At 36.9% G+C, this 25,627-nt stretch overlaps 1 protein-coding gene across 1 annotated transcript; it reads right to left on the bottom strand.

Annotated features, from left to right (window-relative positions):
- Window positions 1-1,610: 1,610 nt before the first annotated feature.
- LOC149557392 (putative sodium/metabolite cotransporter BASS3, chloroplastic) lies at window positions 1,611-25,627 on the bottom strand. The gene is made up of 5 exons (XM_089832048.1): window positions 25,170-25,627; window positions 24,243-24,338; window positions 23,404-23,710; window positions 23,061-23,308; window positions 1,611-2,136 (listed from the first exon to the last, which is right to left on the bottom strand). Exons 1-5 carry the CDS (start codon window positions 25,568-25,570, stop codon window positions 1,914-1,916), a joined length of 1,275 nt encoding a protein of 424 aa, XP_089688174.1. The 5' UTR covers window positions 25,571-25,627; the 3' UTR covers window positions 1,611-1,913.

Raw genomic sequence — 25,627 nt, 5'->3', positions numbered from 1 at the left:
GTTTATTATCAAAAACAATATTGGTGTTTTTCTAGGGCTGTTGTCTCCTTGCACCAGCTTGCACTTAGAGTCTGATCTCCAAGTTTTGAAGCTCAAAGCTCCCACTTTCCAAGTTGATGAAGAAATCTAACTTCTACCTATTGATTTGTGGTTGAAATGTTTCAAGTAGTGTGTCTAGGAATTATGTATAAGGACATCATCCGAAGTCATTTTAATCATAAATACTAATGGAATTTATCTTGCATCGACATTCAAAACAATAGTATCACATTAGTCTCTGTTACCTCAATAGCATCAACATATTTTGTGTGTTTTCAAGCATGTTACATCTGCCGCAAGATATACTACTATTAACCTGTGGTCTCCTTTGTATAATATGCCCCAAACACTCTCAGGCGTGGGTGCAAACAAAGGCACAGGTTTTGTGAGTGCAAAGGTAAAATTCAATGGCAAACATAATTGTACAAGGGAAAAGTGCCCAAGGACAACCCTGAAAGCACAACCTAGTTTTATGCCTCAAATATCTCAGACTTCATTTGCTAGAAGCTCCTATTCATTAATCCAGTTTCAACTTCTATGTTCCAGTTTTTGCAGTCTCAATTAGTCCAACCCATGAAAATTGGCATCACGACACAATCCACAAAGCCCTGTATCAATCTCAGCAATTCTATTCCTTTGTGTTGACCTACTCAAGTCTTTATTCATGTTAATCAGTCTCAGCTCCTTTGAGGAATCTAGAGTTTAATCCATTTAGTGTTTCACCCATTAAATTTGTTAATGAAAGGCAAGCAGTATATCCTTACAAGCATACACATTATCTGACTTTCAATACCTAGTGTTTTCTTGGCAATAGTGTTTTCTTAGCAATCACTCTCTCATCTATGTAAAGTGTTCTTTGATCAAATGAAAATATTCAACATATTTTTAATTATTCTTTATAGTGGCCTAACAAGAATCTATCTAGTTTGCTAAGAACAACCAGACTGCATTGTCTGGGGCTTATGTAGATCATTGGAAAATTGAAATATGACAAAACCTGGGTAACCTCTGAGAGACTTGTCTGTGAACTTTATTTTGTTCAATCAGAAGTTAAGGAGATCAACCAAATACATCTATTAAGAGTGCCCACAGTTCATTTTCATGCCCCGTGTCTATGTAAAAGCAACAAACAGAAATGCAGACAAGTGACACAAGCAACAAATCCAACTCTGAACACATGAAATAAAAATAGGGATAATATCTGCAGGAAAAAAAAACTAATAAATATATTTGAGAGTAGACAGGACATGTGAACTTTAATTAACAGAATATTTTCTTAGCAATCATCTTCCATCCTCTTGATCTTTGAGTTCAAATCAAAATCATCAACATATTATATGACATGGTGTCTCAACAAATCATATACCAGAGACAAGCTAATTTACTAGCATCATCCAAATTCCATTTGTCTGAATCTGATGTAAACTATTAAAAATATAAATAAATTAAATAGTTAACAGTAAACACCATGTTAGAAACTTGTCAATCCTCAATTTATTTTTCTCTATTCATTGTAATTGAAAACAGCATACATGTATGAGAAAAACATTAGTTGTTTTCTCAGAAAGGAATTTACAATGAACCAAACTTATATTGATTAAATGAATAAACAGGTATTCTGTACTAGAAAGAACATTGCAATTCTCTTGTAACGATGAAAATTTTCCATACAAAAGGCGTTATTATAAGATAAGATTTTACAAACTAGCTTGGATTGCCAGATATAGATATGTGGGTGATGTAATTTTACAATATAAGAAGCTCGAGACACAAAGACTGGCTATGCTACCATTTTGACAAGTTGAACTTTGATGGTAGATGTATAATTCACCTTGTTGATCTTTCTTTAGCAGAAATGATTTCTCTTTTCTATATTAAGCTGCTTGCCCAATTGCAGTGGCAGGTATATCTCGGAGTTTGAATCCTTTGCCCCAAAATGATGCAAGACTCAAACCCATCACAGCCATAACCACCACAGAACAAGCTGCTGGAACTGCTTGACTTCCACCAAGGAATTGTGTGGCTAAGAGACCAGCAAGGGTAGAGCTCTGCATTCCAGTGCAAAGAGATATGGTTCTGCAAACATTCTCTTCCTGCCTGTTAAAAAGAAAATTAAAAACCTTCAGGCGAGCAATTTTTAAACCTATAAAATAATAAATGATATTTAGCTTTTATGTCTCCCAATTGCTACCAAATGACCTCTCATTTGATAAAGAAATTTTTCTCTGTATGGTCATAAGAACCTTACAAATAACAAGCAAATTATATATTGTAACATTGAGTATGATAATCCCATGATTTGGCAGCCTTCCAATTTTTCATTTTATACAGGGCAATGTATTCAATCATATTGGTACCTAGCTGCATCATTTGGCCATTAACTCTGCACTGATACCACTTCCGTACTTCTGGGTTGCTACTGTAATATGCAGTCCACATTTGAAGAGATTGCTGCCTCCACCAAGCATAATTATTCCAACAGCTTTCCCAATCAGAAAGCCTTAATTTTCTGATATTTCATACCCCTTAAATATACTCAGTTATGATGCGGAATGAGAATCACCAGCTATGTTACTTTCTTTCTTGTGGTCTTTTCAAACAACTGTTTTCACTATTAGATTGGAAGAGTGATGTTAATATGAAAATATGGAAATTATGGAAATTGTTGAATAATGAAGCTGTTTAAAGGCATAATGTAATTGTGGATGGATAATGATGTATACTTACAAACTTGGATGAAATTTGCTAAACGTAGATGATTTATGCTGGCAAGAAATGTTTAAGATGTTCTATTTGACTGAGAAGTAACTAATGGCTAACTTATTCATATGTCAGCCGATGTAGGAGAATGGTCACCCTTGAAGACAGGAGGGAGAGTGTCATCTGGGAGAGAGGATGCACAGATGTGTGGAGAAACATTGAAATTGCCAACCAAGTTGGAACCTATAGATAAGTATCTTGGTCAGCAGGTCACCAGGTGTTAGAGTTAAGTTGGTTGTTAGTCACCAGTTGTCAGGATGGGAATAGGAGGTCTTTTCCTTAATTATCGTTAACTTAAAAATGTTTTTTAATCTTCATTAAGGAGAACTGCATCCTCATATCTATGAAAAATTGAATCAAGTGTCTGAATAACACTTTTAATTCCATCAATTTAATGGAACAACCTCATGATTCTCTCATTATATATATATATATATATATATATATATATATATATATATATATATATATATATATATATATATATATATATATATATGTATATATCATATTATCTCTTAATAATTATAAATCCTAATTTTAATTTCTTTTGATATTATTTGGTTATAGTTTGAAATGTTCAATCAATCTTATAAGCAATTAACTTAAGTGTGTAATATAATATTTCCCAATCAATCATTCTAGCATTATCTATATATATAGGAAACCATCAATGGAAAGAGATTCTTTCATCTACCATCTTCGTGGTTCCTTTTCTATTTTTGCCAGTGGCATGTCCTTTGGGAGAGCGAGAGACCAATGCATCGAGCTGACAGGGTTTTAGGGAAGTTCTTACTTGGATGCAAATCTTCATCTGAAAAACTATTGAGCTATTTTCTTTTCCTTCAACCAAGAAATATCACTCTCTGAAGGGGAGGTTATCTCTCCTTGTTTTCTTTTTATCATCTTTGGAGAGTTATAGGAGGGAAGGGATGTAAACCAGACCAAGATGAACGTGTTTTATGGTAATCGTTCAACATAGAAATAACACACATTGGTGATGTTTAGTCATGCTGGCTTTTGCATTTTGCAGGGGAGTTTCTTGTCAGGGAAAAATGTAATTTGAAGAGGCATTGATGAGGGAGTCGCTATGATCAGAAGGACATCCCCATATCATGATTCTGTTCTTCAAGAGCGGGGAGTGAAGCAATAAATTTCTGGCATGGAAATTCATTATGTTCTATGGGAAGGAAAGCTTCAGAAATCAGAAAGGGAAGGTATGCAGCGATCTTCATACTCCTGGCAGAGCAAGCTGGGGATGACACCCTGTGTTTGGTCATGGACTTCTGGAATCAAGTGCTGATTATGGAGCTCTGTAATATTTCATTCCTTTTACATTTACTTCTTCTTGGGATGGTATTCACATTAGCTGTTAACTTCCAATATTTTTCATATATAATACTTGGCTTTGAACTTGGTGTTCTGCAATACAACCACCAATTCTATTGCTCTGCATAGGTAATCTGTCTTGAGCTTGTGTAATCAGTTATTGTGCTTAGCACTGCATTCTTATCGAGCAATGGTTAAGGGATTCAATCCTTGAGTGCCTCCATTCTTCATTGCTTAATCAGATAAATTATCATTTCATTATAAATATAAAGTTATGTATCTGAAATCAAAGTTTATAATTCCTCATTGAATAAAGTAATCTGCTATGCATGGCTCAATTGAGTGAAAGAATGTATAAGTTCATTTTTTTTAAAGAGCATTTGCAGCAATCGAAGACCATTGAAGCACATATATGTAAGAGGAATTAGCATTACATATCTTACTTGCATCCCATATTTGGTTAGGTTCATTATAAACATTACAATGCATTGACTACAACTCATAGAGTTGCATATAGAACTCACGCCGTATGGTAGATATGATAGCAGACATGCTCTGCATAAGAATGATATCTGAATTATCCATGATAAAATGAAACTGCATGTTTATTGTATTTACCTAAGGTAAATTCTGTACACCTTTCAAGACACTGTAAATCAGTATGGAACCATGTATCATATAGTCAGCAATACTGTGACTTAATCTGCATGTTTGATGATTCGAAACTCTATAAGTATGTATCATAAATGTAGTGGTCTTTCGGATGTGATCCTGATTTTGAAATATGAATCTGCATACAATTTATATCATCCATGTATCTCAGATTATTTTGCAATTAGATTGAACTGTATACAGTCAAACAATACTTAGAGGAACTTTGGTCAACACTTTGGCCTTTCATTATCCAGCACATCCTAAACTCACTCAGGCTGCCTTGTCTGCTTAATAACACTCATCAATTATCAAATCTACTTTAATAAGTTTAAGAGTGTAACGATACTGAAATACTCTTTAAGTGCCAAATGATTCCTCAGTTGAGTGAACCTATGTCATTTTATGATTATGACAGAACATTATCTACTGGAATGTTGAAACATCTACTTGAATGTAATGGATTATATCTAACCAGTAAAGTTTTGAAATACGATATGAAAAGTAGAGGTTGGGAAGGGTTCCATTGCATATCTTAGGAAGGAAATACAGGAAGGATAAAAAAAATCGATCATACTAACAGATTTATCACAGCTGAGAACGATATGAAAAGTAGAGGTTGGGAAGGGTTCCATTGCATATCTTAGGAAGGAAATACAGGAAGGATAAAAAAAATCAATCATACTCACAGATTTATCACAGCTGAGAACTGTAGGGAAGGGGGCTCCCCTTAGTTTTGTCATGAACCCTTAAGAACCATATACATGAACCCTTAAGAACCATATATGTCTGCTTATGCCAACATCTATGTTACCCCAAGTTTCTAGGATGGGGGGACAGGGGGACGAGGAAACGGGTTTCTAGGACTTTTTTTTTGGCTGAAATAGGGGACGGCAGGGGACGGCTATATATATATTCATGAATTTCAGAATGACACAGCATTGTCACATTCATCATAGCAACATAGTTTAAAATTACCAATTTCATTCATCAAATCAGCATAGAACATAGCATCAAATTGAATCATCGTCTAAGAATTGGAACATAGGATGACATCAAATGAGAGAATCAATCTGCCATAGATTAGACTTTAGAGCCCTTTCTTGTGGGTTTTGGAGGAAAACCAAATTTGTTGTGCCAAATCTCCCTAGACGGGTAGCCGCCATCTTGTTTGGGCAGTAATCAGCTATAACAATTTATTTCTAGGCAATTATTGCTAGAACACAGCAGGGGACGGCAGGGGACGGCTATATATATATTCATGAATATCAGAATGACACAGCATTGTCACATTCATCATAGCAACATAGTTTAAAATTACCAATTTCATTCATCAAATCAGCATAGAACATAGCATCAAATTGAATCATCGTCTAAGAATTGGAACATAGGATGACATCAAATGAGAGAATCAATCTGCCATAGATTAGACTTTAGAGCCCTTTCTTGTGGGTTTTGGAGGAAAACCAAATTTGTTGTGCCAAATCTCCCTAGACGGGTAGCCGCCATCTTGTTTGGGCAGTAATCAGCTTTGGGTTTAACTGTGGAGGAAACTCTGTAGTTAAGCGCGCTCAGGCTGGATTAGTACTGGGATGGGTGACCTCCTGGGAAGTCCCGGTGCTTCACCCCTGTGAGCATCACCTAGATCCAATGAGTGCTAATTGTTCCATTTATTCTCATGAGAGATGGATTCATGTTGAATCACTACTCATAAAACATGGGTCATCGAGTTTGACTCAAAATCACACAGTTAAATCCTGATATTCACATCACAATTTGACTAGCTGTGGAAATCATCTCCTACTTATCAATTGATGAGCTTAAGGGGCTTTCTAATGAATGGTTCATAAGGCACAACACTTGGTGAAGGTTTTGCAAATGGGGTTGCAAGCTTTGGGTTTAACTGTGGAGGAAACTCTGTAGTTAAGCGCGCTCAGGCTGGAGTAGTACTAGGATGGGTGACCTCCTGGGAAGTCCCGGTGCTTCACCCTTGTGAGCATCACCTAGATCCAATGAGTGCTAATTGTTCCATTTATTCTCATGAGAGATGGATTCATGTTGAATCACTACTCATAAAACATGGGTCATCGAGTTTGACTCAAAATCACACAGTTAAATCCTGATATTCACATCACAATTATTGCTGCTATCAAAGCATTATCAAAGCCGAAAACAATTTGAGTATTCCTCAACCCAGCAGCAATCATTTTCAGGTCTGCAATATGAATATCAAATAGAAATCGGATTTACAATCATTTTTCAGGTCTGGTTTGTTGAACAAAAGTTGAAGTTTTAATTTTCAGTCATAGTTGGATGCTAAGTTTGTAATGGCTTTCAAAAAAATATATTTCAACATGGGTTATATTAACATATTTTATTATTTTAATGTGGTGCCAGCGAATGGGCAAAAAATCACCATTTATTAATGTTTTTTTTGAGGTTGAATTTTATTTTAAAATTGGAAACTTCAAGCAATCCCCAGGACGGATGGGGTTGAAGTTTTAATTTTCAGTCATAGTTGGATGCTAAGTTTGTAATGGCTTTCAAAAAAAAATATTTCAACATGGGTTATATTAACATATTTTATTATTTTAATGTGGTGCCAGCGAATGGGCAGAAAATCACCATTTATTAATGTTTTTTTGAGGTTAAATTTTATTTTAAAATTGGAAACTTCAAGCAATCCCCAGGACGGATGGGAAACAGCTACGGAGTCCCAGGGACGGTCAACACCATCTGGAAATGCATTGAGCGTTTCCGAAGTTTCGGGGACGGGTTTATGATTTTCTTGCTTGGGTGGGGACAACTTGGAAACGTTTCTGGCTGTCCCCAAGTCCCCGAAACGGGGACGGTTTCCGAAACTCAAGGCTTAGGACTGGAAACGCGTTTCTGGGTAACATAGGCCAACATGTAATGCCCCCTTTTTGAAATAGGATTTAATAATAAATTAAAATATAAAAATAAATAAATAAATTGTTAATAATAAAATATAATATAATATAATTTATAATTAAGTTGATGAAAAGTCAAGAGATGCATAATGAAAAGTTGTGACACCCTCAACATAAGATATAAAAGGAGAGTTCATTTGAAAGGGGGTATGGAAGAAGCAATGTTACTCGGGTGCGCACAGCCGAGGTAAATCTATGTCGCACCAAGTGCGCGTATGTCCTAGATGTAGGTACATCGTGCACCCACGCTCCACCATTGCTGCCAAATCGCAGCCGCACTAGTTGCCACACCTGGATCGACGCAGGGACATGGGTGCTTCCTAGGTGCGAGGGCGCACTCTATTGGCAAGATGAAAAAGACAAAAAATAACAAAGTCTTTTGGTGTTTTTTTTTTTTTTCATGGGAGCTCTAATTGGGTGTGGGTCCCATGAGATCTTTTTCAAGGTTTAATAAGGTCAATACACCTCATTTTCATTTCACATTTCCATTTCATTGTTTTAGAGCAGCAAGGAGAATAGTGAAAAAAAGAGGGTGGAGTTTGTGAGAGCTTACGGCCTGTTTGGTTGCTGGAATACAATAGGAATATGAATAGAAAATTAGAATTTGTTTTGTATTTTCTGTTTGGTGCATCAAATCAGAATTAGGAATAGGAATACGTATCCCCATTTTGACCCCAATATGGGGTCATTTCCATTCCAAAAAATACCTGTAATTGGAATAGGCCAATCCTATTCACATTTGTTTTTGTCTTATTTGATAATAATTTCAAATCCACTTCATTGTGACAGGCCCCAATTTCATGCTCCCATTGAGCTTGCACAGCTAGCAATAATGGAACTCCATTGCTACCAAATGTATATTGATAACATCGTGTGCTCAGCCCATTAATGGTGGGAAAATCACTGGCTATGATTGAAAATGGTGGCCAAGCACTATACAGAAATACTGATTCACATCTTGATTCAAAAATCATGGTGCCCAAACAGCTCACAAAATACAGTCATTTCAAAGGAAGAACAATGCTCATATATAAAACAGCGTAGGTTGTCCATCTGTATTTTAAATACCACCCCCCCTCAAATAGTGATCTCCATTCCAACCAACAGATATAATGACATATCGTGCCCTCCTTTTTAATTGCCAAGACAGCGTCAATCCCTTCATTGTAACTCTGCTATTCCAAATCATTGTTGACTGGCATTTCTCAGGCGCTGCCTTACAGCCTAACCACAATTGGCCCCAACAAGATGCCACATTGTTCTGCTGATGTATTTGTCTTGAGCAGCATAGAGTATTTCCACAGAGCAATTTCAATTGGTAGAAGGCATTGTGTACGGCAGTCTGGTGTATACTATTAAAAAATTTAAATAAATTAAATTTCTATTCTGTATTCTAATATCGGCTATGCACAACCAAACACAAGATTAGCATATTCTCATTGCCATTTTCCATTCCTATTCTCCATTCCCATCCCCATTCTAATTTTTAATTCTAATTTCCAATTCCTATGCTTGCAACCAAACAAGCACTTAGTGAGTGATTTTGCAAGGGATTGCAAGACCAAGAGGAGCAAGAACAATTGACTTTGCAAGTGATTCATCAAGGTCAAGGTAGGTTATTTTTATTTTACTATTTTTTTGTTTTAGAAATTTAGATTCTAGAATTTATATTTAGTATTTACTTTCAGCTTTGCATTTAATTTTTTAGTGTTTCATTCTTGATTCTTGAATCTTGTTGGTACTAGATAGTTCTAAACTTCTATGTTATTGTTTTCTAAATTTTATAATTGAAATTGTTCTATGCTTCTTCTTTTTTTTGGTTATAAAATAGGCTGAAACGTATTTAGTTTACCATTTTTTAAATTAAAGTTTTAAGTAGGCTGAAACTAGTTTGTTTTAATATTTTTTAAAATAATTATTAATTAATTAGGCTGAATGTATCTAATTCATAATCATTTTTATTTTTTCAAATGCATATTCTAAATGGCATCCAGTCAAAGTGTAAAAGACATGGAAACTAATGAGGGAATTGCATTTGAATATGAGCCTGAGCCTGAGGAAAGTGATCATGGGGCTCATGTAGAATCTAGATGCCCAATCTGACTCAAAGCCTCCTTATGTTGGACCAGGGGTGCCTTCTATCGATTGCCCTTCACAGATTTTGGCAGAGTTTGCTAGGGTCCTTATGATCCAAATTCCCCTCTAAAACAATTTGCTATGAGAACTACACTCCTTACAGTTGCAAGTGGTGGCACACAGAAATGGAAGTTTAATATATGTGGCACACAATGCTTTGGCAGCATTACAAGAGTTAATGTACACCCTTTTCTGACTGGTTATGGTGTAAACTCATGCCTATTCTCAGCAGATTCCAAGAATTTGAAATAGAGAATTGAAGTGAACAAACTATGGGGTGTTCCTGACGATACTGCAGTCTTAGTGCCTAAATCTTTGGTTTCTAAGAAATAGGTACAAAATATACAGCAGTTACAGGGGTAGTCAGATACATCTACACATATCTTGCATCAGAGAACAGGGACTATGTCACCTACACCATCCTTTCCTTCACCTACACACAATTCAGCAGAGGGAAATGGAAAGCAAGTGCAAGTCCTAGTGGTAGTAACCCCATTGCACACAATGGACCAATTAGATGGTGTTGTTGGTGATTTCTTCTTTTCCAATGGCATCCCAATGCATGTGGCTCGATCTCCCTATTTTGTGACAACGATATCCATGGTGGTGAAAGAGGAAGGGCAATCATATTTGCCACTAGGTGACCACAAGTTGAGGACCACAGTGTTGGATAGGGCCTATGACAAGGTTGGGATCTTGATGAAGTAGATGAAGGCATGTTGGATGGAGTCAAGTTGCAGCATTATCATAGATGGATGGATGGTCATTAGTCATCATCGTCAACATTATGGTCACATGAACCAAGAGCCCATACATTTTCAGGGTAGTTGATTGTTCAAAGCATCGTAAAGATGTTGATTTTCAGTTTTGAGTGCTTAGGAATGCCATTGAGGTTGGGCCACAAAATGTGGACTAAGTTGTGACAGATGTAGCACATGTGTGCAAAACTGCAGGGAGGCTTGTTGAGGCAGTCAATATACATATTTGGTTGTCATGTGCATGCCATGAACAATGCACTCAAAGACATGGGGAAAATTGACTAGATTAGAAAGGTGGTTAATGATGGGAGAGAGGTGCAAATGTTTATCTGCAATCACCATACATGACATGTACTTTTCAGGAGCTTCACAAAGAAGCAGTTCCTGAAACCAGTTGAGACCAAATATGCCTCATATTATATTTTATTGGAGAGAATGATTGAGTTTTAATAGCCATTGCAACTCATGGTTATGGTACAAGAATGGAATTGATGGCCCAAGTCCAGAACAAAGCAATGAAACAAGGTGAACGAGACAATGAAGAGTGATCAATTGTGAAGTGATGCAAAATACATAGTCTCCATCATTAGTCCAACGTTCCAAGTGATTAGATATGGATTTGTAGATACACCTAGCCTTGGAGAGGTTTATGAGTGCATTGATTCCATGCTTGGGCAAATGAGAGTTCTTGTGCGTGAGAGAGGCCCCACTCTACCATTGTATATGGAGAACATTTAGCCTATCATTCACCGCAAGTAGAAGAAGGTGAACGTTCCTTTGCACATGGCTACCTATGCATTGAACCCGAAGTGGTACATGCCTAGGCCTGGTAGAGTCACACCACTTTAGGATGATGAGGTGAAGTATGGGTTATTTCGGTGCATTGCTAAGATGTATGAGAGTGAGACTGCTAGTGTGTCATGTCCCCTTTTCAAATAATTAAAAAAATAATAATCTTTGCTAAGGCAGGCTAGGCCCAAGAAAGTGAAGTTTCGGAAAAAGGGAGTTAATCTTTGGAAACCGTTGGACTAATAAATGAAAATTATTATTAAAATATGTTTCATTAACCTCTCTTGGATGTGAGTTACATTTATGCCCTCTTTTAAGGGAGTTTGGAGGCATTTTGGGCACATTGCAGAACTTGATTTTCGCTCATTCTTTGTTATTCTTCAGAGGCTGTCAAACCTGTGGAGGAGACCCAAGAACGGGAGTTTGCAGGTTTCCAGGGAGACCCACGAACGGGAGTTTGCAGGTTTCCAGGAAGGCTAAGGACGGGAGTTTGAAGCCATTCCATGTGCATGCTCATACAGAGTTTGCCTTTGTGCTGAACAGTGTAGATTTGGGGGTTTTTGGGTGTGTTTTTTGCATGAGTTTGGTGTTTTCAGTTGAGCATTTCATATCAGTTTTGGTTGCTGCTGTATTTCAGACTTTAAGCTATTAAAATAGAGCTGAATATATGTATTGGGACATGATTAAACTTCTGAGATAGTTTATTAGTGTTTTTGTGGTGTTTCCGGGCATTTTTGTGTTAATTTCGTGAGCCCGATGAGCATAGTTTTTGTCCTACATTTTTGAGCTGTTGTGTAAAGGCTATACGGATCTGGAAATGTCAATTTGTAGGCTGTTATGCTGCTGAAAGTTCTGTAAAAATTTTCATTTTCAGATTTATTAATAATTTGTGAAGTTGTGAAGCTTTTAGCACTATTTTCAGCATATCCGATTTGGGGTTTCATTGAGAAATTGGTGGATCTTTGTGATATCAGTTGTTTGATTTTGAAAATCTGATTAGAGGTGTGAAATACCATATCAAATCAGAAAAGGGGACATTTCAGTGGTATCAGAGCCATGATCTTGCCAGCCTGAGGGTTTGTAGAAGTTTGCAGGTCAGTTTTGACAACTACCCAGATCTTGCATTTCAGTTTTGAGAACTACCCAAATCTTGCATGTCATAATTTATGATTGCATGTTGCTTCTAATCAGCTGCATGTCAAAATTTATGGTTGCATGCTACTTCTAATCATTTTCATGTTAGTTCTTGGTGAATTTGGTGGTTGTAGAAGTTTGCATTTCAGTTTTGACAAGTACCCAGATCTTGCATGTCAGTTTTGACAACTACCCAGATCTTGCATGTCATAATTTGGTGGTTGCATGTTGCTTCTAATTAGTTTCATGTCAAAATCTATGGTTTCATGCTACTTCTAATCATTTGCATGTTAGTTCTTGGTGAATTTGGTGGTTGTAAAAGTTTGCATGTCAATTTTGACAACTACCCAGATCTTGCATGTCAGTTTTGACAACTACCCAGATTTTGCATGTCATAATTTGGTGGTTGCATGTTGCTTCTAATCAGTTGCATGTCCAAATCTATGGTTGCATGCTACTTCTAATCATTTGCATGTTAATTCTTCGTGTTTGAAGAAGTTATATCCTATTGGGGTTACACTCTACTTTATCCAGAATGGACAGGTATAGTATAGAGTCTCAGAGGAAACAATCTTGGACAATTGATAGCCAGAGTCAAAACAGTAGAAAGGATGGTTATTTAGACATTCGAGATAAACTTATGAAAATAAGCCATGACATGTTTAAACAGTTGGTTGAGCACCACCGTATAATGAATGACATGTTATCTGACCCAGCTAAGGTGGATAAGTTGACTGGATTTCTATTTCGCAGATTTTCTCACAGGACAAATGACACAATTCCCAAGAACTTGCATGAGGAGTTTGAGAAACTAGCTGATAGCCAGGTAGAGGTCTCAGATTCTACTCTGCCACAGGAGGTGGTGGGAAAGGATATTACACAGATTGATAGTAATGGTCAACTTGATACTCAAATTGAGACAATTGTTTACAGGTCGTCAAAGGGTGATGCCACAGGTATTCAGGATGGTATAGTTACAACAGGCAGTGACTACAGTGTAGTGGGTTCAGATGAGGATTATGAGGATGTTGTTGTGCAGGATGGTGAGACATCTGGTAGAGATGAGCAGACATTGAGCATTCATGACTTTGCTAAGAAAGAGTACCAGGCACAGTTAGATGCTTCATCACATGAGGTTGAGGCTGGTAGTACTTCACATGATTTGTCCAGCCAGCTGAAGGTGAACAAAGATAGTATTGTGACTTCATTATCTCATCATGACAGGTATGTGGAGTTAGTTGGTATTGGTCATATTACTCAGGTGAGGAGTTTGCTTGAGTTACCAGTTGATTCTAGTTTACGGATATGGACTCGAGATTGTTATATTGGAATTTGGGATTCAGTTGACTGGAGATCTTTAACACTTTTTGGTAGCAGTGTTTGTTTGGGTGCTATCATGGATTTGATTAGCAGATTACGCGGTATTGTCTTTTCTTGTGCCAGTATCTTGTCTGATGTTGGTATTAGTTTTTATATGTCTGATGTTGGTATTAGTTTTTATACACCGATGTTGGGCTTTGTTCATATATCCAGTCGACCATACTTGCTGAAATGTGTTGATGATATTTCATATTTGGCAGTGTGTATAGATGAGTCTCAGGATCATATTGGCATTGATGACATCCAAGAGGATGCAGTGGGCAGTTTTGAAGACTTAGTTTCCTTGGGTATAGAGGAGTTGGACAGCAATGCTAATGTTTTTGATACTCTGTATGTTGATATGAGTTTTAGATTTGATTCACAGGATATGGATGGTAATACTCTAGAGACTAGTAACTTTGAGGATACTCCTTTAGACAGTGCATCAGAGGAGGTTTGTAGGAGACAGTCAAGCCAGTGCCATCATGTGTCTAATCAGTTAAGAGTCAGTGACCAAGACATTGCTATCACTTGCCAGCATTTTGATGTTGCTCGTCAGTTGTTAGCAGTTTATGGATGGGGTTCTCCTACTAGTGATGAGCAGGAAGGTAGTTATCTTTCCTTGACAGAGATCCACTCTTTATGGGAGGCTATTCGGATTTTGAGACAGAATTATATGCAGTTGGTAGCTGACAGAGATTATCTTATGGAGTGGGGCAGTATAGCATATGATGCATTGTTGGCCAAGGAAGATGAGGTGAGTGAGCTTACTGAGCAGCTTGAGGTGACTTCTGAGATTCTTGAGAGTACACAGTTGGCTTTCAAGGAGTCACAATTTCATTTAGCTAAGGTGACCATGGAGTTAGAGCGGCTACAGTCTTTACCTGATTCTATACAGTCACAAGCTGTGGTGTTTGGTGATCCGAGGATGTCCATGGCCGAGATTGTCAGAGATAGTGGAGATGGGGATGCATCCATCCTTGATACTAACATTGGCATATCAGGTTCATTCCCACTAGAGTCAGGTTCAGTTGAGTTGGGTGTTGTAGCAGATTGTTGTATGCCTGACATGGTGGTGGCCTCGAGTACTGATGGCACAGAGACTAGAGATGTATCAAAGATCGTGTGTGATGTTGGTGAGTCGACAGTTGGCATGGTTCCTGCTAGTAATACTACTCCCTTGGTGATATCTTTGGAGGTAGTAGTCAGTTCCAACATGGTTAATGATCAATTGCAGTTAGTTTCATCTGGATTACAGTCTGAGCCACTGACTGAGATTGGCGCATTCTATCGGCATTACACTATGAGGTACGCTCATCAATTTACCTTTGATGACCATGTTGATGAGATTATGATACAGAGATGTACTTTGGTTCCTAGTGCTTATCATCAGTCATGGGATAGTTTGATGCCTCGGGATGAGAGTTGTGATTGTCACGACATGGCGATAGGTCCTGCAGTTGATAGCTTGATAATACATGACTTAGAGCAGGAGTTTTGGAGTGATGCTTCAGCAGGTGTTGTTATTGATTCTACTCCTTTGGCTATGACATCTCCTGACTTAGCTAGTGATCAGTCACAGTGGGTTATATCACTTGTTCATGGTGAGCTGTTGAATGAGGTTGGTTTTTTTAATCAACATTATATTGCAGGGTATGTACATCAGTTAGCAATTGATCCTTGTGTTGAGGAGTTGATGGTGGGAAAATTTGGTTTGGGTTCCATTTCTTGTTGTTTATCTTGTGATGGCTTTTCACCATCAGGGGTGCATGGGAGTTATGGTTATGAGACAGTAGCTGATGATCTACAGAGTTGTGTTGACTGCAGGAGTTGTACAGTGTGTGGATTCTCCATACTTGGTATAGTTTCATTTGAGAGCATTCACCATTGTTGCAGAGTTGGATTGTACATTCCGTATAGGCCAGTGGAATGCGTTGATGGTATTTACTGTGTTGGTAGTCCACTTTACTTGGGTTTTGATGTTCTAAGAGTTTGTGTCTCGTGGGTTTCTAACTGTGGAAGTTGTGATTTTGGAGTTTGGTTGAGCTATAATTGTCAGTTTGATTATGGATTCCTCTTGGTCATGTTGCAGAGGATATTGCAGGAGCCTGTGTTAATTGGTAGTAGTATAGTTCATGACTACATTTGGGATCCAGGTGGATTGATTGGTTTATTATTCAGCCATTGCTTGAGGACAAGCAATGTTTGGGAGGGGAGGACTTGTCATGTCCCCTTTTCAAATAATTAAAAAAATAATAATCTTTGCTAAGGCAGGCTAGGCCCAAGAAAGTGAAGTTTCGGAAAAAGGGAGTTAATCTTTGGAAACCGTTGGACTAATAAATGAAAATTATTATTAAAATATGTTTCATTAACCTCTCTTGGATGTGAGTTACATTTATGCCCTCTTTTAAGGGGGTTTGGAGGCATTTTGGGCACATTCCAGAACTTGATTTTCGCTCATTCTTTGTTATTCTTCAGAGGCTGCCAAACCTGTGGAGAAGGAGACCCAAGAACGGGAGTTTGCAGGTTTCCAGGGAGACCCAAGAACGGGAGTTTGCAGGTTTCCAGGAAGGCTAAGGACGGGAGTTTGAAGCCATTCCATGTGCATGCTCATACAGAGTTTGCCTTTGTGCTGAACAGTGTAGATTTGGGGGTTTTTGGGTGTGTTTTTTGCATGAGTTTGGTGTTTTCAATTGAGCATTTCATATCAGTTTTGGTTGCTGCTGTATTTCAGACTTTAAGCTGTTAAAATAGAGCTGAATATATGTATTGGAACGTGATTAAACTTTTGAGATAGTTTATTAGTGTTTTTGTAGTGTTTCCGGGCATTTTTGTGTTAATTTTGTGAGCCCGATGAGCATAGTTTTTGTCCTACATTTTTGAGCTGTTGTGTAAAGGCTATACAGATCTGGAAATGTCAATTTGTAGGCTGTTATGCTGCTGAAAGTTCTGTAAAAATTTCCATTTTCAGATTTATTAATAATTTGTGAAGTTGTGAAGCTTTTAACACTATTTTCAGCATACCCGATTTGGGGTTTCATTGAGAAATTGGTGGATCTTTGTGATATCAGTTGTTTGATTTTGAAAATCTGATTAGAGGTGTGAAATACCATATCAAATTAGAAAAGGGGACATTTCATAGTGAGATTTGCACTGAGTGGTCAGAATTTGTTAGTCTTATAGGTAATCCTTAATTATTGATTCAATGTTCTAAGTTCTTTATAATAATAAGTTCTTTTAATTATTACTTATAACTTATTTTAATATTATGTTGTAAACTTGTAACTTGTAGGATACTCGGATATTGCAAAGGTGGATCTCAAAACAATGGCACAGAAGAATCCCATTTTGTGGTGGAAATGTCATGGACCACAGAAGTCAAAGATCACCTCACTAGCCATTCGATTCCTTTCTCAGGTTTGTAGTTCCACCCCTTCATAATCTTAACTTTAAGAGTTTTACTTTACTAATTTATGATTCATTGATTTATCAATTATCATTTGTCACAAATTGTATGAATGATTGTTTGTAAGTTGTAACTTCCAATTTTGTTATCCCAGGTTTTTAGCTCAACTGAAAAGAGGAACTGGTCTACCTATAGCTTCATCCACTCCGTTAAGAGAAACATACTTACCTCTAAAGGAGCAGAGAACTTTGTTGTTGTACATGGTTTCTTGCAGCTCAAAGATCTCAAGACACATGAATACAAGAAGAGCCCAAAAGCACAATGGGATGTAGAGCCAGAGGATCCTACTCAAATTGATGAGGATGACGATGCAGCAAAAGCTGATGTAGGGCTAGTTGGTGTTCCTTTGGAGGATGACAATCATACCCATGAGGAGTTTGGTAGTTCTAGTGATGAGGACTTCAGTATAGGGGATGATTAGAGAGCTCTCACCCTGACATTCTCATTATTGACATTTTGTTGATTGTACTCACTTTGATATAGCCATGATATATTATTTCATTTCATTGTTTCATGCTACTCTGGTCATTGTAATCATGAGCATCTTTATGAATTTGAACAACGAATTTTGAATCTTTCATCTTTGTCATTTTATAGTCAATGGTTGACTTACATGGTACTATGTATGATTTATATTTTTTATTTATCATTATCATTATTATGTTTAAAAATTTTACGATGAGTATGTTGCTAAGTTCAATGGTCATTGGTTATGAAATTTCAAGTTTCAAATTTGAACTTATGGTTCGTGAATCATATTTCAATTTTCTATATTCAACTATATTTGGTATGTTATATTCTCCAAGGCAACCAATGAAAAGTGGTGACTCAAGCCTTATTAAAGGTGGTGACCCTTCCACTAATACAGTAATAAAGGCTGATTCTTACAAGCATTGAAAGGGATACATTGTGCTGTGAATCAAGGGATAAATAATCAGTACTCATTAAAGGGAAGATCGGAGTATGAGGCATGAGCAGATCATCCAACAATTAATACATACAGCAGTCCCTTGCATTAGCAAACATAATCAAGGATTATTTAAGCAATCGGCACAAAGAGAAAAGATTGATTCATCGTCACTGATTGGCATTTACACCTAGGAAATTATCTTTGAATCGATGGGCTAATACTATATCAGATCAACCATATTCACCATCTCTCCTTATTACAAGTAATTGTGGTATGATTATATCTATATGTATATGAATAATAGATGATGCTTGGTAGTCTGTGATTAAGGGGGAAACACTGGGGGCACCATATTGCAATGGCAATTAAAGGAGAAGAGCTATGAGGGCAATCTACCGCATTGTGACTGCTAAGGGAACCCTGTTGCTGTGGAAATTAAGCAAGAACAACTATAAGGGCACCCTGCTGCACTAAGAAAGGGAAAACTGCTAAGGGCACCCTATTGCAATGGGAGTAATGGGAGAACAGCTATGAGGGCACCTTATTGCAAGCACCTTCCCAACTCCTATGTCAGAGGACTGTTGGTGATTCATAGTTATCTCCAACTATAGAAGAATGGAAGACATATGGAAGGAGAACTGTGATCTTACAGCACCTTACTATGCTCCCATACTCCACATCTTCTATGATTGGAACTCACATATAGTTTAAGTACTACATAATGATGAAGATATATTCTCTATACTCTATTCCTTGATACATTGTGCTGTGAATCAAGGGATAAATACACATCTAATCATGGGAAATCATTCTCATAGGCGATGTCAATAAGTCTATAGGGTGCGACTGACTAAGACTGTTGTAGATTCTAAACACCAACAACTTGAATGGCAATGGTAAAATCCAAATTCCATTTTTGCACCTCTCGTGTAGGGTTGGGCTGCTTCTAAAAGGAAGTTGTGCAAGTGGCCTAAAGGTCAACAGATGGGCGGTAAAGCCTCCGATGACGCTCTACTTCTCTCTCAGGAAAACATCAAAGACACAAATTACCAGAAAGGATCGAAGCACAATTACTCACTTCTATGACAGGTTTTTGTTATCTCTTGCGCATAGGTAGTTAATTTAGTTATTCAATTAATTTCCATTCAGATGATTCAGTTTTAAACTGTTAGTTATTCTATTGTCATGTGAATGCAATTGCTTTTTATAAATCGGAATTCCTTAATATTAGAAGGTGGTCAAATGAATTATTGCAAGGATTCATATTTGTGTGAAAAGGAAACAGTTTATTTATGTTATAAGATAGTTAAAGGGAAAAAAAAAATCCATAAAATGGTTGGAAATTGTTTAAAAGTAATTTGTTATGGTTTAGCATGTTACAGCTAGAGCACCCCTATTCTTAGGAATAATTTTTTGTCATTAGAGTGATGAGACCCCATCTTCATAGATTTGGCGGTGGTCATTTCTTTCAAGTAATTCTTATTCATAAAAGTCTCTTTGTTTTCCCAGTGATTCAGGCTGAACAAAAGAACCCATCATATTATTTTTTTCCAAGACTAGCACATATCAAAAGAAGGCTTGGGTTTTGTATATTCTAAGGTTTATGAAGAATAATTTAAATTGAAGTTGGTCCACTACTGGAATACAGACCTTCATAAGTGGAATTCACTTTCCTTTAATTCCTTAAAAACTACTACACCTCTTTGACAAGCCCTCCAGAGGGAGATGGAATAAACTTTGATGTGCAGTTAAATAAAGATTTGAGAGAGATGATCTACGGCTCCAGTTTCAGCTCAGAATCACCTCAAGTAATGAGGCCAGTTTTAAATATACTGATATTTGACCAAGTTTTGACAATGTGCTGGTTTGGAGGATATCTAAGTGGAGGCAGATTCAAGTTGCTTGTGGATTCTGTTGAAAGTTGACAGAACCTCAACAACAGGCAAATAAAATGCAAGATTGAGTATATCCATTTTCCTCATCAAAGCTTCTCCAATAAAGACATTAAAGGGGCTAACAGGGTGGTTCATTATTTAGTTAACAATTATGAAAAATATGGGGAATGATTCCCTTGCAATTGCTAATTGCTGGGGAAGATGTTATTTAAAAACATTGCCCTAACGTTTGGAAAGGTTTCTATTATACAATTCATCTTCATGTTCCCTGGGGAAAAGGAGGTGCATATTCTGTTCATGGAGTATTGTAAATTTTTTTGATAGTTTTGACTGGGTCAAAGTTATTGTTTTGATATCTATTCAATGATTTAGAGGGCTTCAATGGGAATTTTCTTTTGCCGTCTTAAATTTGATAATCATAAGGGCTCTCCTATGAATCATTGACCAACACAAAGAAAGGGATTTGATGCTCTACGCAGCACAAATGAGACTTGAAGAAAAATATAACTGCAGTTAACTTCTAGGCAATCAGATCTGTGGAGCTCTCAAATGGCTGATTAACAGAAGATTAATTCTAGCTAACAGGGATAAGCACAGGTGAGAGAGAATTTTAGAGGGCTAAACTTAAAGGTGAGTTTGGAAGAGGGAAATGGCCCAAGGCTGCTATTCCATATCAGCAGTTGATTGGCAAACTTGTAAGGACTCTGCAAAATCACAATTTCAGTCTAAAAATGGTTGATCAATTTGGTAAAATGATCAAGTTCAAACCTTGTTCCAAGATCATAATGACCTGACATTGGTACATATTTTCTTTGACAAGATTTGGGGAAACTTATTTCTTCCCATTAAATATCACTTCAAAAAAATACTTGAATTTATGCATTTTTTATTGGAATTGGAAACTTGAAGATTTTTCTCCTACAGCTCTCTCATCCTGATGATCCAAAATGTTGATGTAAACAAAATTTACACAGATGAATCCAGAAACTACCAACAATCAAAACAGACTGCAGAAATCTATTTACTATGATTGAAGATACTTCTTTTAAATTGAGTTTATGCTCAATCCTCAAACTGATAGCCAACTGGTAAACTACAAACCTAGTCCAAACCTTAAGAAATATTTATAAAACATTACCATCCAGTTGAGATTTAAGTGTTTGGAATTGTGGAATTGTGGAAACTTGTAGATAATTTACTATAATTATGTATAACTCTCAAGCCTCAAACTGATAGCAAATGATAAACTGTACACTATCCAAATTTTTAGAAGTTTTGGTCAAACATGAAACATCACCATCCACTTTCCTACTACTACTGATTCTGATCTTAGACGCAAACCCAGAAGAGGAACTAATGGATTAAAAAAGAACAAATAATTTCAAGACCGTAAAAATATTAGGCTTTACTTGGGCAAGATAGGCTTACCATAAGGTTGAGCCTCTCAGATTTGGTCCATCTACTATCATCAAGAAAGCCTTCCATCTTGATTTACCTTCTCATCACAGTGTTCAAATGTAAAATCACTCTACTTTGGTACCACTAATAATCTAATTCATACACTAGTCATCATTCCAAATCCTCTGCTTTGTTTCAAGTGGATAGACACCAAAGTCCCCACACATGATATCTCTTTGCCAAAGACAGATTTCTCTCACCAGGCCAAGTGGATATCTCATTTCAGAATTTGTAGAATCTAGTAGCATTAGAGATCCCAGGAAAAAGGAATAAGACCAGATTGCTTGTGTGATCTGTTAAGAAATATAGATCGGAGGTAGATTTAATTACTGTGAATTCAGATGCCTATGAAATCTTCTTTTGTAATCAATTGCAGAATTATTTATAACGTTTTTCTGATCTTCAAAGTTGGCTTTGATTCTGAATCTTTAATCAAGTAATAGTATTCTGAAGCTTCGAGTCAATGTGCTGATCTTTGTTGCATGTAACAGGTGATTGCAGATGTATCAGATCGAGGGTAAAAACATTTGTTGTAATGATGTGTTTCCATCAATCTTCTCTTTCAACATATATAGTATTGGGAGGAGTCATGTCTGATTGTATAGACATGACTCTACGTGCCCTTTTGGGCTCGTAGGGTCATGTCTATACAATGAATGATCCTAAACTAATCGTGTCTTTAACCAATACAATATTAACATATTCATTTTCTCTAATCGGCAATATTAAGACATGTAATACTGGTCACAATCGATGATCCTGATTTACATCTGATTGCTGATGGTGATGGTAGTCTGAAGATCAACATAATCAGGTGTCATGGATATTCAGACATCATGCAATCTGAGATATGAAAGGATTATCATTGATCAAAACCAGATCGAATCAATATGTCAGTGAATCAGAGTAAGGTATGTTTGCATATATATATATATATATATATGTGTGTGTGTGTGTGTGTGTATGTATGTATGTATGTATGTATTAGTCTGTTAAACACATCTTGAGTCATAGTCTGATAATATATATCTGACTGATGCTACAATTTGAACATGATCCTTAAGCCCTCATAATCAATAAAATTCAAACTATTATACAAATGAGTAAATAATCCCTTAATTTAGTAGCCACGTGAGTTTTCAGCTTATACAATCAGAAGCCTTCAATTATCAGACTTGTATCATACATGCCTTTTATCAGAATGAGTTCTGCATGTGCATTGGCCCTTGAACTTCTGGTCTACATTTCATCTCCTTATTATTGCACGTTGTAGAATAGATTAGTCATGCATGCACACACAGCTAACCCTTCCCCGTAGCTTTCTCTATTGGATAAGTCCTAATCATGAGAGCAAAAGGAAGTACACAAATATAATCCAATGAACGAATTTTGCATCAATAGAATGATAATATGTCTGAGAATCACCTTAAATGAGGCAATTTGGATACCCAGTAGCCAATCATAAATGCTGAGGCATGGAATGCCAGTACTGGTGCCAGCAGCTGAACTCCCTCCATAGATATTATCTGACTTTGATTTAATGCAAGTGGACTTCCGATGCACAGTGACGTGCAAACGATGGCCACCAGTGGCATGAATGGACGAATTAGATTTACTAATGGCTTGGCATAAGTATTGAGAATCAGACCCATTGACACAGGAATCAGCACAACCTGGAAAATGCAGGTAAATTTTGTTAGGAAGTTTGTTCATATATAAGAGGATGTGGATGATAAGAAAATAAACAACATGGCCACAGGAAGCATGCCTGCAGTATTGACTTGGACATTGCTATAGCATCCACTGGAACCACAGAACCAATCAGTAGACCAGTCAATAATGGGGTGACAATTACTGATGTTATTGTTGAAAAACTAGTTAAAACGATGCTTAGTGCCACATCTCCCTTGCTTAAAAAGCTAGCATAGCTTGATAATTGGGCACCAGCAACGCAAGCAGTGAGAATGAAACCAGAAGCAAATATTGGTGGTGTTCTAAAAGCTCTTGCTATCAAAAAGCCCAATACAGGTTTCACTACATATTGTGCTAGATATCCAATTGTCAAGGGCAAAGGCCTGCATACAAGATATTCAACCTGTCAAAATTCAAAAATCCATGGAACAATTAGAACCTACAAAACTGCTTATGACCATTGTTGTAATACTGCATTTCCCTAAAAAAGTGAGACGTAATTCTTTTGTATTTCACAAAATTGGAAAAAACCATATAATAGATCATGAAAATAAAGGGTTAAAAATGACACCATAGTTCTTTGAGTTTATACCTAATTTCTTTTGTTCTAATACAATTTCAGGCATAGTTTTAGCAATTAGAAAATCTAAAAGAAGTAAAAAGAATCAATCCTGCAGAGTAAATCTCATAAAATTTGCACAATAAAATGAAGTAAATAAAATTAGCATAGTTCTTTGAGCTAAAATAACTATTTATTACTACAACTGAATCAAAAAAGGCCACAGGGCTCCCGAACATATAGTCTTTAAAAGAATAGCTGACGGAAATATTTAATACCGTTTATGTATTTAATTATTATTACTTGTATAACAATGCTTATGATCAATCTGCACATCAGGGAAGCAAAAAGAGTACCTTTGAAATGCCAGTGCAAAATCCTTGACAGAAAGCTGGACGCCAATGGAGAGCATTATCCCCCCAAGAGCTGGGGCGTAATACTCTTTGGTAACCCTGTTAAGAAAACTTTGATCAGTCAATACTGAGAACCTTAAAGATTAAATAAAAAACTACCTCTGTTTCTTAGATTCCCTCTCACAACTTCTTTTAAAGAAATTAATTTTGTATAAGAACATAGAATATGGAAATCACATCAGCTGACTGCATTTAAAACTAATTTTGCTCTCTAAAGGCTAAAGAAGTCAAAATTGGCGTGTTTGCCTCAAAAGACAAAGACTACATCTCTATAAAAGATAATAATATTTTTGGCTTTAACTTGCACAGCCATATGCGGCTTGAAAACCTTCAACTCTACTGACTTAAGCAGGGGTATCCATTCACAGTCAATTTGTAAGTACTTATATGATTCTTCATTGAAGCCATCAATATTTCCATTTTCAGGTATAAAATCGGCACAATCATCAATAACTTGTTTTTCCGCCATATTTAAAACATCTGAAATTAAGATGGATTCTAAAGCTGGAGTCGAAATTAAGAATAAAATATCATGCACTCTATCCTAGAATCACTAGACAATTCAGACTCCTCAACAACAGACTTCTAAACCTTCTCTTGTAACCTGAAAGGAACTTATAACTTTATACTACCCTATTAAACCAAGCATCCAATTTCATACCGCAACCCTACTTGGGTTAAAGAGTAACTATTCCCAAAGGTAGGCTTCACACCGCAACTAGGCATGTTGGCCGGACTACAACCCAAAAAATCCTCTTATATCTTTACAATGAGTTAGAGAAACCGATTGAACAGACATCATATTACACATAATACACAACAGGGAAACGTGGTTTATGCTACAGCAGCTTGAAAAAATTTGAGTATTACCAAGTAAAGGTGGTAGGATTGATAAGGGCTGCAGCTGCTGTTCCTACGACAATCACAGGTAGCATTGCAGGTAAAGACTGAGAAAAATCCATCCTGATGTCTTTGGGAAATTTCTTGTGCTTAAACCCAAACGAGGCCAATGAAGCATTTCCCTTCCAATATATTGTGCCCACTCTTCCAGTGTATGCTTCACTTGAACAAGACACTTTAAACCCACCATGTCTTCTTCTGTTGCAATTGCTCTTAATCGGGCCATTAGCTAGGTTCAGAGGAAACGAAAGAAACCTTTTACTTGAACAATTGGGTGCCCTTACTTTAGAAGGCTTGTGAATCAGATGGGCATTCTTTTTATTAGTCGAAAGAGAACAAGTATTGAATGCGGCAATAGCTGTGGCTGCCATTGCAACAAACGTGCCTTGCACAGATGGTTGGAACTAGTGATGAGCAAGGCAGGCATT

Source organism: Cupressus sempervirens, chromosome 5, assembly GCF_028749045.1.
Source record: "Cupressus sempervirens isolate cs-2001-9-10 chromosome 5, ASM2874904v1, whole genome shotgun sequence".
In the NCBI taxonomy this organism is placed as follows: Eukaryota; Viridiplantae; Streptophyta; class Pinopsida; order Cupressales; family Cupressaceae; genus Cupressus; species Cupressus sempervirens.
Note: the sequence above shows the minus strand (reverse complement) of the source record. Positions and strands in the feature narration are given on the sequence as shown.